Source organism: Epargyreus clarus, unplaced genomic scaffold (assembly GCF_041222505.1).
Source record: "Epargyreus clarus isolate Ecla_fem2 unplaced genomic scaffold, WU_Ecla_fem_2.2 ptg000011l, whole genome shotgun sequence".
Classification (NCBI taxonomy): Eukaryota; Metazoa; Arthropoda; class Insecta; order Lepidoptera; family Hesperiidae; genus Epargyreus; species Epargyreus clarus.
The window spans coordinates 2,481,616-2,497,379 of NW_027332219.1; the positions used below are offsets into that span (position 1 = coordinate 2,481,616).

At 37.7% G+C, this 15,764-nt stretch overlaps 1 protein-coding gene across 1 annotated transcript in view; it reads right to left on the reverse strand.

The window, feature by feature from the left end:
- Positions 1–15,764, reverse strand: part of LOC140745823 (uncharacterized) — a 126,951-nt gene that overhangs the window by 71,070 nt on the left and 40,117 nt on the right. The window contains exon 2 of the mRNA XM_073077742.1: positions 11,846–12,019. Coding sequence (XP_072933843.1) covers positions 11,846–11,919 — 74 coding nt within the window. The 5' untranslated portion in view covers positions 11,920–12,019. The remainder of the gene's footprint in view (positions 1–11,845; positions 12,020–15,764) is intronic.

A 15,764-nucleotide genomic window follows, 5' to 3' on the forward strand; every position in this document is an offset into this window, starting at 1 on the left:
TCTTTCTATTTTACTTATCAAAGCAAACATAGTTAAAAATTCCACAATTAAACCGGTTTACTAATAAATAAGGTATTTATACATAAAGTAAAGATAAATTTTTCAAAGGCTCTACCTGAAAAGAGTTCTTGTTTCTGGTATGGTTGGTTGATACTAACGGACAATCTTTTACTGGTTAACTTGTTTTATTGGTTATAATGGTAATGGTAATGGTACTAGTACTGGTATTGGTAATGGTATTGGGAATGGTAATGGTATTGAATACGCGCTGCCCTAGTGGCTGCTGGTCACGTACTAAATTATGTTAATAAAACTAATTTAAAGAAAGCGATTGCGCGTCAATTGCAACTATGCAAAAACGTGTAATCGCTGATCTGTTCGATTGTGCAAATCCGAACACTACCACCGTACTGAATTCTGCCTTATAGCACCTGTGTAGAGCGCTGCTGAGTTACGATTTGAAGGAAGGAAGGAAGGAAGGATGAGTATAGTCCGCGTAAAACTGTTAGTCCGCTCTGAACATAGAAATGAATAGCGTCGCCATACCAAATTCTATGACTACACCTGCTCGCAACAACTTCATAGCGGACTATTCTTTTCTGAGGCCTTCCAGCTTCCAGCTTCCCGACCAGAGACTCGCGACGCATCTGTGTCCGACCTCAGGTAGAAATCTTCTATGAGGTTAACACAGATGTCAATGGACGGCAGTAGCTACTTACCATTACACGGACTGCATGCTCGTCTGCTACTCCTATATTATAAAAAAGTTTTCTCAAAGCAATCGCAATTGTGACATATTGAGAGTTGATTATAAGATTATTATGAAGATTAAAATTCGGTTAATCTTAATAAAAAGCAAACGTCGTAGCAACAGTTAGTGTATAAACAAATGTCACGACTTTATAAATATGGCGCGACACCCACAAGACTGCATTGCAAATGCAATGCCTACATATTCGGCGCCAATGTGTGCCCACATGGAAAATACGAGGTAAACTCACTGATTAGACATTGACATTATTGTGTCTTATCATTAGAACATTCGCTATAATACACATTTTTACAATATAAAAATAGCGGATAATAATGCAGTCCACTTGATGGTAAGTGGCTACTGTCGCCCATGATGAACCCAGATAAGATCCCTACCTGAGGTCGGCACAGATGCGCTGTTACCCCTGAGAACCAAGCTGTCAATTCTCGGAGACGTATGTCTGCCTACCTTTAAAATAGAAGACAGCAGCGCTAACACTGATGTTATTAGGGCGACCTTCGATTTTTCGAAGTCATGTGCGTTGTATAAAATATTTTAGTTGCTTATGATGAAGAAAAACGTTGTGATAAAAACTACACATCTCTAGGTATTTTGAGAAAAAGTTTTCAAACGTGTATACATACGAGTATTTATCTCTACCACTTGGCCAGTGCGGTAGATTGTGGCTTAAACTCCTCTCACTCTGAACGGAGACCTGTGACCAGCAGTGATTTACAAGAATGGAATAAATCATCAAATAAATAAAATTGCATACTAATAAAAGCGGTGATAGGCTAGTGGTTAAGAAAATCGGCCTATCGATCGAGGGGTTCGACGTTCAAATCCCAGGCCTCTGATTTTTCCTTTTTCGAAATTATGTGCGTATTAGAAATTAATGATCACTTTCTTAAACGGCGAAGGAAAACATCGTGAAAAAATCTGCATACCTGGGAGATTTATAAAAAAAATCTCAAAGGTATGTGAAGTCTACCTATACGCACTTGGCCAGCGCGGTGGACTATGGCCTAATCCTTCTCATTCTGAGAGGAGACCCGTGCCCAGCAGTGGGACAATAATGTGTTGATGATGACCAATAAAAGTGCCAGAACTATTTCACTTTACGCCTCCATTTCGTAAAAAAAAACATAAGTATAAAGACTACACAATAATACCTATTCAAATAAACACATGACAATTCCAATAACATGCGCTTTATCCACGGTAATTCACCACGTGTGCTCATGTTCACACACGCAACTGTGTTTACCATGTTATACGTGATTAGAAATAGGATACATTAGTGTAATCCCATATTAATGGATGACAGGACCAGACAAGCTTTACTTTTTTACCTTATTGGGGAGGGTAATGTTTTTTGAGCGTATGTATGTATATACGTCTTGTTCTTTACTTGACGGATTTTAACATATGACATGTCGTTAGATTAGGCTATATTTTAAACAATAAAATGTCAAACTAGATAAATAGCGGCAGCAAACATTTTTGGCGCTTCATGTAAGATTCTTGAAAAGTCCTCGAAAACTGTAAATAATAACGATCACCTTATTTTTTTTTATATTTAGCCCTTTTGTTCCAACTGTATTGGTTTACCTATTTCCGTAGCCCAAACGACGTATTTTACCGTACGATGTGCTAACGCCAATTAAAATTAAAAAAAAAAAACTAAAACAAAATAACGTCTTATTTTTTTGTTGCCGCGACATATGCGATTCACGCGCTGGTTATTTAAATTGGTTTCTCATTAGCCACATTTTTTATTTCAAAATATTTTTTCGTGTTGCCGCTAAGTCTCGGAAAGTCCTCGAAGAACGTAACACATATGAACTCTACACAACCACCTTCACAGGTAATCCAATACAGACACAAGTCAATGTCAGAAGCCATACGAAACGCATAAATTACGAACGAGACTGTATTGGTATCTACTTAGAGAATTATAAGGGATTAAACACGCTTAGATGGGTAGAATAGGGTTGCCACCCATTCATCATCATCAACCCATTACTGTCCCACTGCTGGACACGGGTCTCCTCTCAGAATGAGAAGAATTAGGTCATAGTCCACCGCGCTGGCCAAGTGCGTATTGGTAGACTTCACATACGTTTGAAAACTTTTTTTTATAAATCTGTCAGGTTCCTCACGATGTTTTCCTTCACCGTTTTAGCAAGTGATAATGAATTTCTAATACATGCATCGTTTTGAAAAATCAGGGTTGCGTGTCTGGGATTTGAATTCGGACCCCTCGATCGAGAGGCCGAGTTTCTTAACCACTAGGCTATCACTTTCCTGGCCACCCATACAATAATTTATATTATTTTGGAAGGTGGTAGAACTCTCTGCGGTTTCAATACGAGTTCCTGTTCCTGCCTAATAACAGCAGTGTTAAGAGCTGCTGTGTCCTGGTTTGATGTGGTAAGGATACATACTTATATTAGAGGCGTGTCAACTTAGTCCTCAGGGGTAGCGATGCAGACAGATGTCTATGGGCGGTAGGAGCCTCTCAGATGGACTCCGTGCTAGCTTACTACTACACTTTAATACCTACCAAACTAAAAACTGAAGTACAAAAGTTTAATTTTTAGCGGTTGTTGAAAGTCGTGGTTGTTACCCTCGAAATAATTTCATGAGCAGTCGACGAAAAAAAGTGTCACAAATGATCGTGATTGGAGTCGGCGTAAAAATCGTAGTAGTTATATTTTTCATTAAGTACAATATTTTATTATGATTTTTTTAGAAATACTTATGATCTTAAAAAAGGTAGCAACCCTAATAGAACTTAAGGTGCGGGGATATAGGGGTAGGTCAGTGTCGTGTTGACGGCGCCGGCGGGGCAACGTAACGACCTCGGATTTGTCTACACCAGATATGGGCAACATATTAGTCGCGGGCCAAGTACGAACTAAAAAAGCAAGTTAAATAAAATCTTCAATAAATAAATTGGCCAAGTATGAGTCCAACTCGCACACGGAGAGTTCCGTACCACTAACATTTTTTTTTAATTTTCAGTATTTGTTATTATAGCAGGCACTGAAGTAAATTATGAAAATGTAAACTGTCTACCTATTACGGTTCAATAGATAAAGTTAAAAACGCCGAAAACTAGCGGTTTCTTGTATAGTGATCCCCATTTACTTTCAAGTTTATTTAATTTTTAGCATTCGTTGTTTTAGTGACCATCGTTATATATAGTCTGTTGAAAATCCAATTGTCTATCTATTACGAGAGACCTATGACGGACAAAAAAATAGACAGCGGTGGCTTAATAATACGGTTCCGGTTTTACTCTTTCTCTACGGAACCCATAGATTAGTAACGATTACTCACTCCCAACAAGAAAATCTTTAGTTTTGAGAATTGAAATACATAGTTGCGTAAAAAAGTTTTGCCACGTCTCCGTGCTAAAATGTCCCTAAAATATTTGAAAAGTTATTTATTTATTTATTATGTAAATTACGCAGTATTAGTTATTTACTTTTAATTTTTTTCTAAAAATGTTTTTTATTTTTCAAGAATAAAAAAAAAACAGCTGACAAATCAGCCTTTTGTGGCTTCATTCAATTTCAAGGCGGCGAAGTATCTTTACTGAGCAAAGACGGAACCCTAAATCATACAAATCGACTGACATTCGTTCAAATAAACTTTCCTAAAACATTACATCATACCATTACCATGTAATCGATAAGCGCCCAAATTAGAATAATGAAAAACAAAAAGGTTGAAATGTTATCATGTGAATGTGGTTCGGCCTTGGTTCAGTTTACCTTTAGGGATGGCGATCTGAGATCGATTAATCGAATCGATTTTTTGGACCGAAAAAACAATTATTTTAAACGATTTTCAGTAATAGATCAATTCAATTCAATTCAATTCAGTTTATTTATAAGAAAATTACAAGAACATAGTGGTATACATGGGTCTTAAATTTAACATATTTTCTTATGTCCTACCCCTTCGGGTGTGCAAAATTAGGTATTTATAAGGAATCAGTGAATCGATATTTCACCCTAGGAAATTCGATTTTTTTGGAAGTTGATTGAATATTATCAAATGTGTTATAGACATTTTTTGCAGACTGGTACGTATTTCAGTGATTGTTTGGTTCTGACGACCTTCTTTCCCTAGCTTCGTCCCTAAAAGCCTTCGCCTAAACAGATCGAAGATCGATTTTTGGAGAAGAATCGTTCGATCAAAATTTTTTTGGAAAGAATCGGCATCCCTGTGATAGTGTTGCTTAGTTAAACATTTCAGATCTTCCGTTCACCTACTTTAGTTGTTGAGATTTGAGTGATGTGTATGTTTGGTTAGCCTTGATTTTATGTGTGTCACTTGTGCAGTGTGCCTTTTTAAACTAGACGTAGCAAACGAGCGCAGTCCGCCTTATGGTAAGTGGCTACTGCCGCCCATGGACATCTGTGATCAATCCCAGATAATTAGATTCCAACTTGACGTTGGCAACACATGCGTCTTCATCTACTAAGCTGGAATGTCTCGGATACGTATGTCTCCCTTACTACACCCTTCAAACTAGAACACAGCAGCGCTTAACACTGCTGTTTTTAAATAGAAATAGGTGTGGCGGAGGTGCCCCCAGGAACGAACTACAAAGGGTTCTTCCACCTGCGTCATAGTCCTGTCACCATATATTATTATTTATAACTTTAACCATATAATAGCTGCAGGCGAAAGGTTACCTTTAAAACAAAACAATCCACTTACGTCATCGGCAAAAGCAGATCTCGCTCTAACCTCATAAGAGCGACGGAGACAGACTTGATAAAGACTAATGTAATGACGTCATTGTATAAAAAAACTCCAATCATTATTTATAAATGACTTCGCTGTTCGTACTTTTACAGCAAAATGAGTACGGGTACTGTCGTGTTCATAAGCGTTTTAAATAATAATTTATTTTATATTTTGATAAAAATAATTTGATAATTCAATTAAGCGTAAGCATTCGCAAGAAAAGCTTTGAAGATGGTAGAACGCTTCGTGTTAAACTTCGGAGATACAACAGCTATACTTATTACTGCTATAACAATGTTAAGAGCTGCTATGTTCTGAAGAGTGTGGTCTGGGAAAGACACTTTCGCGAGAAGTTCCGACTAAGTCCCTGTTTGTATCAATCGTAATCATCTCTCGGCTAATTCGATTTTCGGACAATGTGTCAAAATTGTTTCAGTTTTTTTACTTCTAGTCATCTCTATGGTTATAGGTAACCAAATTACAGTACATAAACTAGTACTTACAATCTTATTTATGTGCAGAATGAATCTTAATATGAATATACGACTATAAGCAAAATAATACTATTTGTACTTAATTAAATTCACTAATCGTATATCGTATCGTAAATATTGCCACTCAAATTGTTTAAAAAAAAATCAAAAAAACAAAAACCCATCAATCGACACAAGCCACCAACGACAGCGACACAGACAAGACGTAGACAAGGCAAAGGCGTTACGTAAACAGCCAGATACATTGCACAGATCTCTAATGTTTACTTTACAACACATGTGCGTTCATATGAGTGTTTGTGCATATGAGTTGGTGTTTACTCGTGTTATTAGATCATTGCTTATTAAAATTGCTTTATGGGTTGAAGTGGTAAAGTTTGAAGACTGTAAAACTCTGCATGGTTCGAATTCGGAGGCACAATTGCCAAACCTGTTTCTACTTTACAATAGGAGTGGTAAGCATAGCAGTATTCGGGCTTAAATGGTAAACAGAGACACTTTAACATGGCGTTATTTCTATAAGTGGGTGCCAGGGTGGGTGATAAAAGTAATTCATGGATCCCCAAAGTAACCTATTGTCTAAGTTCCATGTTTCTAACTTAAGTAATTTAAACTCTGCCATGATAAATCAGTTAATCAGGACAAGTCTTTTTTATACTTTAGGTAATGGATTATTTTCCTATCTGGAGTTGATAACTGATATCCATGTGCGGCAATGGCCACATAACATAGAAATGTTAAGGCAGAGGCTTGGAGGCCTAACCACATTCTTCGTACTAACACAACAGCACGATACCGTTTTATAAGGCAAAAATTGTCTATTATTTTATAACAAATTACATAATTTTAAACAAAGTAAAACCTCAAACACTTTTCTCTCCAACTATACCCAGCAAGACACAAGCAACATTTCCTTATCGAATCAGCTGTAGGACAGTGCAGGTATTGAAGGTTACGTCACGTACATTTCGTATACGACCAATTAACCACTCATCTGGCACTTTTAATTGGAAATGACTATAAATGATGATACGGTATAATGGAATACAAAAACGTTTTGATTTGAACGTGTCAAGTGACGTCACGAAGTGTTCTAAAAATAAAAATTGACATATAGTACAATCATACAGACAAACAAATCGTTCTTTTTAACCGACTTCAAAAAAGGAAGAGGTTTCTCAATTCGACCGTATATATATCTATATATATTTTTTTTATTTTCACGTGTCATGAAAAGTGACGTCACGAATCGTTCTACCCATAGAGTCGATTGTCATCGTGGCAGGCAAATAACGACAATATTTGTAGTAATACAAAATAAGGGTGCCTTTTTACTTTGTGCTATTTCTGTCCCAATTCTTGGCACGGGTCTTCTCTCGGGTAAAGGGATTTAGGGCATAGTTCACAACTTCCTTTTAAGAGCAAGTGATTATTAATTAGTGTCGAGTTGAACTTCACTACTTCCTAAATCCGTCGCCTTTTTTCATTTTCATTAGTAAAAAATATCACTCTAAAAGTAATTAAGAGAAAAGTTAAACTAGAAAAGATGAAAAATGCGCTGAAACCTTTCACGTAATTATACACTTCTAGATGCGTTTCTGGAATTTGGTAGCTAACTCTGTGCTTCTTGATTCATAATTACATACCTACAAAGGTTACAAAAAAACTAATTTTTTAACAATAATACCCCCTATTAGAGCCAGGCTAAAATCAACTTCCTAGATTAGTTTATCAAAAAGCGGTACTCTTCAACTTTTAAAACCCAACCGGTAGTGTAACTGTGTCTAATATTGACCTTTCCTCGATCTGATTTCATACATTTTTTGTAGCTGCGTCTGCTTTAAGGCTAAGAAGTATTACTTCCTCAATTTAATTTTATTAGTTTTCGCCTAGTTATCTAGATCTGACCTTAATCATTTTAGAATATTTGAGGAATGTTTCGTCGATAAAACTAAAGATTCCAAGCACGAACCTCTGACTTTTGTCGAAGTTATGAAGCAATTATTTATACTTAAACTAAGTGAAGAAAAACATCATGAGGAAACCTACACGCCTAAGGTTCCATTTAAAAAAATCTCAAAGGTGTGTGAAGTCTATCAATCCACACTTGGCCAGCGCGGTGGACTATGGCCTAATCAATCTCATTCTGGGAGGAGAACCGTTCCCAGCAGTGGGACAGCAATAGATTACGATTACGTCTACCAATACGCATTAGGTCAGCGCGGTGGATTGTACCCTAAACCCCTCTCACACTGGAAGGAGCCTCTGCCCAGCGGTGGGACTCTCATAAGTTGATTATATAATACGAGTGCGTTTACCAATAACTTGGCCAGCGCAATGGTCTATCGCTGAAATACCTCTCACTCTGAGAGGAGACCCATGCACAGCAGTGGGACTATAATAGGATAAAACGCACACAATTACCTCGAACATAAAAGCTGAGTTCGTCACTCATTTTTTCGGTTTAAAATACTTAATTACTTATTATATAGCACATCTTGTTATTAGGTTATTCTGTTTATATATTTAGCAAAGTATTTTTCTTTCTTTCACTACGATTTGTCTCCACGACTGTACGCGACAAGGAAGCAACCCAAGGTTTCATCAGAGCGCGTGTAATTAACTGAATGGTCCGTCTGTCATCAAGATGCAAGTACCAATTAATTGCTTAGTGATCACAGATGTCGGTTATAATTATGTGGAAAATTGGTTTTTTATCAAAGCATTTTATGTACCTACCCAACTTCATTCATAAGTAGGTATAGTCCACGTAACCACTGAATATAGAAATGAATCGCGTCGCCGTAGCAAATTGTATGACTACATCTGCTCGCAACAACTTCAGAGCGGACTAGCAGTTTGACGCAGACTATACATATTGTAATCGAGTATAGGTGTATTTATATTTACCTCTCGCTCGTTTACTATAATTTACTAGAAGTGCCCGAGGCTTCGCCCGTGATAAAAAAAATAACACTACAATGAATTACATATGACTGAAATTTTGTACCTTCATTGGAATGACAGTGGCGCCATCTGTCGAAAATTGGTCGTACCAACTCAGAATCCTTCGTGTGCTCATGCACATCAAGTTTGCTAACGATTACATGATGAAGTGCATATTTTACGATTCTATAAAGGACCTAAAGATAAACATCCATCTACATATTAATATTTTTATAAATATAGATGTGCAGGACTAATGTGCAGGATTAATTAAAAACCGCCATTTTCAATTAAATTTACACGAATCTATCCAAACCAGAACACAGCAGCGCTTAACACTGCTGTTACAAGGCAGAAATTGTCCATCGCGCTGGCCAAGTGCGAATTGGTAGACTTCACATACTTTGAAAACTTTTTTTTAAGATGCAGGTATGCAGGTTTCCTAACGATGTTTTCTTTCACCGTTTAAGCAAGTGATAATTAATAATACAATAATGAACAACAGTGATTTATCTATGCGTAGCGTGAAGAAATTGACCAATTACAATTAAATTTTGCAATATACATTTTGTAATTACAGATGCGTGAATTTTCGCAGATTGGCACGTCCATTATTAATTTTTATTGCATATTTTTTACATTTTCGCCGATAAATTTAATTCAAAATTGCAATATTTTTCCAGAAAAGAAAATAACTTTATATTGCGTTATGCATTTTTTTATTATAAATTCTAAGAAATTAAATTTGTCAATCTCTAGTATGAAGTAAATATCATATATTGATCTTTGGTAAGGGACCTTATGTAGGTCTATGAGTGTTGTCCCTGTAGTACCGGAACCAGAATAGGGCGACGGTATCCCCTGCCTGTCGTAAGAGGCGACTAAAAGGGGCTTTTGGGGTTGCGGGCGGCAAGAGTGGGTGCTCAAACCGTCCAGCAAGCGACCCCGGGAAGGACAGCGGTTTGTGTGGTCGCATATCGCTGTAATCACCAGGGGATGTGAGAGGAGCGTAAATTGCTCCCCCAGGGCAGAGCCCGATAGAAGGGCATCGCGTTAGGAGGACTCCGGTTGTGTTCCGTTGGAGTGCCTGAATCATGGAAAAAATCATGGTGTGCCTGAGATTTGAACCTTGGATCTCCCGAGTGAAGTTAGAAAATCCAGAATGTTGGAATAGGTTTCAAGCCAGGTTATCTAACATATAACAGCTATATAACAAGCACTGATCTCACGCAATTGAAAGTGCACCAAAAAACAATACGAGACATGGTAAGAACAACATTTTTTTACGGCAATTGCTCAAACCAGTTTTATTAAAACTTTTTCACGAAGATATTTTGTGACCCCTTATGCTCTGCTGTTTCTAACCTACATAAATTCATACAATAGTCTTACATATATTTTCAGATACCGCTTTTTAAACGTTACATTTTTTTACTAAGACGTCGCAATGCCCTGCGACCCTCTTATAGAAATTTGATAAACACTCTGTTCACAAAACTTTACATGGACTTTTTTATTTTAATTATTATGGAGGTTCGTAATCCCCCAGGGGTGCGCGACCCACACTTTGACAAACACTGTCCCAAACCATCCAATTTGCGAGCAGATACCATCATTACGACGTTGCAATAATTTCTCGCTCTGCTGACCACCATCGGACGCTAAGGCTGTCTACACATTGGCTACAATCGCGTGGACGACAGTTGCGTAGGCTATTATCTTGTCACTTAAGCTAATGAAACTAAGCAGTTGCTTAAGCCACTATCACTCAGGCGTCCAATTTGTTGTCTGTTAGATCGATGAGCGGTAGGTATGTATATTATGATTGATTTTAATCGAAAAAAATTGTCATCAGTCGATTGTCTACGAGTCTGTAGGGATGCTTAAGGTACTAACGCTCGTTATTAATAATCAATCTTTACAATTTTTGCTTACCAATAATCCATAATTGACAACTTCTACTAGTCAGAAATTGTCAAATGTAGATCTTTGATACGCAACAAACGGCTAGATTGTTTTTTAACGGGCATAAAAAGTAACTGAGCAACTTTTAAGTTGCCTTAACCACAACTCAAGCCAATTGCTCAAGCAATAGTAACCAGTGTACAATCAGCCTTATACTCGCATGTATAATACACTAGCCACTTACAATTTTACTGTTCACATATTAAGGATATATTTGAATATAGTTTGTTACTTTAATATCTAATCTCATTATCGAAATGAGTGTATTTCTTCGAAGTCTCTGTTCGTAATAGTTTTCGAGGAAAATAAAAGATTCCTTTTATCTTTTATCTTTCGTATGTTAGTGTGCTGTAAACTGTGTAATCATTGTATACATATTGCTTATGTTGTTCAAAGGTTTCTTTGTAAGTATCACAGTAATCAGAGTAAATATATTTTGTAATATAGATGTAACAAACAACCATGCAATCCATGGTGAGAAGCCAATGTAGCCCATGGACATCTGTAACAAATGCCAGATACGATTGAAGTCTAACCCTATGTGGAGGATATGCGGTGCACCTTTAAGGTGGTAGAACCCTTTGTGGTTCGACTCCGGCGGCACCACCGCCACACCTATTTCTACCTAATAACAGCAGTGTTAGGCGCTGCTGTGTTCCGGTTTGAAGGGTGTGGTAAGGGAGACAGAGTTTTCCGAGGCGTTCCAGCTTAGTCCTCAGGGGTAGCGGCGCATCTGTGGCCGACATCAGGTAGGAATATCTAATACTATCTGGGGTTGATTACAGATGTCCATGGGCGGCAGTAGCAGTAGTTACCATCAGGTGGACTGCATGCTCGTCTGCTACTCCTATATTATAAAAAAACATACAAGCGTCATACAGTCTAACTAAACCAACGGTCAAGGCCAAAAGAGACTGACCTCAAAGCACTTCCTTGCTCCCTAACGTCGACTCCATTGATCTGATCCTCGCTCCTTGTCTGCAAGCCGGACATTTTCCACCAATCAGAGGCCGGCGCGCGCGACTCCCCGCCAATCGGAAGCCAGATCACGTCATCGCGGCCCGGCTCGACCAATCGGCGTCGTGGTTCATCACTGAAAACAGTTCGAAATTTAAAATTCGTTCCACGCACTGAAGTCTTATAAGGCGGTAAGGAAATGGCGAATTGAATGTCCGTTATATAACAGTTAATCTGATTCGAGTTATGTATTTAATATGGATTAGTTGGTGTTAAAGTTATGCATTGATAATGGCTTTGTATTAAAATAAAAGAATGGGGGTCAAATATGTCAAGATTTGACTCAGAATTATATCACATTCAACCTATTACTATCCCACTGCTCTCTCTCGTCTCTAATCTGTTACAGTGAGAAGGATTAGGTTATAGGTCATAGTCCACCGCGCTGACCGAATGCGGACTGGTAGACTCCACCCAAGATTCAATTTTTTAGGGTTTAGCTCGAACCTCCCAGCCAGCGACTCTGGGAAGGACGGCGGTATGTGTGGCCGCATGCCGTTGTACACACCAGAGGATGTGGCGAGCTTATGCTCACCTGGGAGGAACCCGATGAGGCAACGCGCTTAGAGGACTCCGGTTGTGTTCCCTGGAGATCCCACAACCAGTCCTAGTAGCAGGTAGCAGTCCTCATCGCAGCGCTGAGGACGGCCACCGGGGGGATTTTAGTGTGGTAAGAATCCCACATAACCCCGTGTCGCTCCCACGGCATAGGGTACCTTTTGATGGTTTCCCCTCGTAAACAGAAAAAAAGGGTACCGTGCCCTATTACTACTACCTATTACTATTACTTCGCTGTTTGTCCGTCTGTCCGTTTGTCACAGGGCTCTATCTCTGGAACCGTAACAGGTAGACACATCAGAGATGCATATCTAGGATACGAACAACGGACCCTTGAATTGAGAATCAAGGTTCTAACTACTAGAAAATCACTGCTCTCTACAGTCTACCTATACACGTTATGTACATGACGAATAGAGTCAACGGTCGTACAAACCGCTACTTAACCAACCAATAAACAAGACATAAATCTAAGTTTATTTTTGCATAAATCCTCATTCCTTCGAACCGGCCCGCTCTACGCATTAAATCATCCTATTGTACTGACATACTAATATTACTTGTTTAGTATTTGACGAGCGATTATAAGCAGTGTTACTAGTGTGTGGACGCTATGTTCGCTTGGCAAATGTTTGACGCTTTTAATAATATATGTTTAAGTGTAATATACGCTTAATAAAGTCTATGAAAAGATACGAGTTGGTTAATGTATAACCTATTTAACATAATTGTTTTGACCGACTGCGGAGAGTAATGTTATTAGAACGTGTGTATGTCTTCAATCCACCCATATACATGCTCTTTTGCAATTTTTAAGTATATTGAAGTAGTAAACGTTAACCTGATGGTATAGTCCGCGCCAAACTGCTAGTCCGCTCTGAAGTTGTTGCGAGCAGGTGTAGCATACAATTTGCTATGGCGACGCGATTCATTTCTATATTCAGAGCGGACTAGCAGTTTTAGGCGGTCTATAAGAGTCTTCTGCCACTCAATTACATCTATTATCAATCTCAGACAACATTAAGCACAAACATGTTTGTGACATTAAGAGTACTTTCTGAGGTCGACCACCAATGCGCTGCTACCTCTGAGGACTACCACAGTCTTCAAACCAAAAACAGTAGCGCTTAACACTGTTGTTATTAGGCAGAAAAAGGTGTGGCGTAAGGAAGACATACTTTTTCGAGACGAAGCGAGGGTCGCGGCGCATCTGTGGTCGACCTCGGGTAGGAATCTAATCTTATCTGGGGTTGATTACAGGTGTCCACGGGCGGCAATAGCTACTTACCATCAGGTAGACTGCATGCTCGTCTACTACTCTAATATATAAAAAACCATACAACCCAAGTTCAAATCATTCAATTCCGATTGTTATTTTCGTTTTGGTGGTTACCGGCTTCCTATTTAGTTAACCCGCATACTATAATTATGTCAATCAGCGAACGTACTTGAGAACTTATTAACTGGTTTGTTTTAACCATAGATCTAGTTACGAATAGAAGTGGCTTGTAGAAATGGTAAAGAAATACATAATACGTGCATTTGAACACATTCAACACGGCAAGAATGCTAATCAAAGAAAGAATAATAAATGTATGTATTAAATTAAATTTTCAAACCAAGCTTTTTAGTTTTATTTAAACATACCCGGTCAGTCCGCCATATTGGATTTAAAATAAGGTCGCTAAACTTATCATGCAATGTCATTCGAACCAAAAATTTATGCAAATTTTCAGCTCAGTCGATTGTGATTAACTTGTTTCGAGATTCTCTGTTGCAAGATTCTATCCTCACATACATACGACCCAATAAGACAAGTTAAATAAAATATTGTAATGAAAAAAAGAACGAAAGAAGGAGGATCTTATGATCTTACCGTTTATAATCTAAAGAACCGCTCAAATTGAGAATAAAGTTAATCATTCGATTAGTTAAGGATATGAACGGAGAAATCAATAAGACAAGTTAAATAAAAGCTTGTAATGAAAAAAAGAAAGAAAGAAGGAGGATCTGATCTTACAACATTACTTACCTTTACATTTAAAACCTAAGAACCGCTCAAATTGAGAATAAAATATAAAAAAAGATTAGTTAAGATTATGAATAGGGAAATCTCCGGTCGTCCGTCGTACCATACTGACTCTACAACTTCCAACGCGTCCAAGTATACAAAAACGCGTCATGTCTATTCACTATGTACTCTATGACACACGGAGCCAGATTTGTTCAAGCAATTCGCGCCGTGAGTTGTGATATGTTACGTAATATGTAAACATACGTGGGCCCAATCAGCGCAATCAACGGGAGATTCTCTTTGCATACTTTGTAGACTAGCACAATGTACCTACTCATATGTTAATATGTGTGAAGGCTAGTTCAGTAAAGATGAAACAAAACCTATGTCAAAGTTAAAAATTTGAAACAATGCTGATGGCTTTTGAATAATAATAATAATATATATATATATATATATATATATATATATATATATATATATATATATATATATATATATATATATATAAATAACTATGTATATAAAATAAACTTATGAAATACTATAAGCACGCTCAGTGTAACAAACATATACCTAAGTTAGCATGAAGTCTAATAGTCTTGAAAGTGGAATTTTATTTTTTCTTAAGACAATAAAAAATCTTTAAACCGAAGTTCATGTAACATTAAATTTGAAGGAGGAAAATCATCAGTGTTAAGCGCTGCTGTATTCTGGTTTGAAGGGTGTGGTAAGGGAGACAGACTTTTCCGAGGTATTCCAGCTTAGTCCTCAGGGGTAGCGGCGCATCTATTGCCGACCTCAGATAATAAACTAATCCTATCTGGGGTTGAGTACAGATGTCCATGGGCGGCATTACTTTCCATCAGGTGGACTGCATACTCGTCTGCTACTCCTATATTATAAAAAAATCTTGACAATTTACCTCAAACCCGAAGTATCAATCACAAAAACCTTAAAACCCAAAACTAAACATAATACCGTATAGTTAACTCATTAGCAATTGAAATTAAACGATTGTAATGTAAACAGAGTATTGTCCTCGTGTCAGTTTGTCTGTCACCTTAGCTGAACACATGGAAAACAGAGAATTGTATGGTACAAGTGAAGAGAAAAAGCGGGGTTGAATTAAAGATAAAACTTAGTGTGAAATAAAAAAAATACGTATTTTAAACTCAAACCGACTCGTGATGTGAGTTCCATAGACACATATAAAGACGAGTACATGAGAGCTAAAATCTAAATTAAT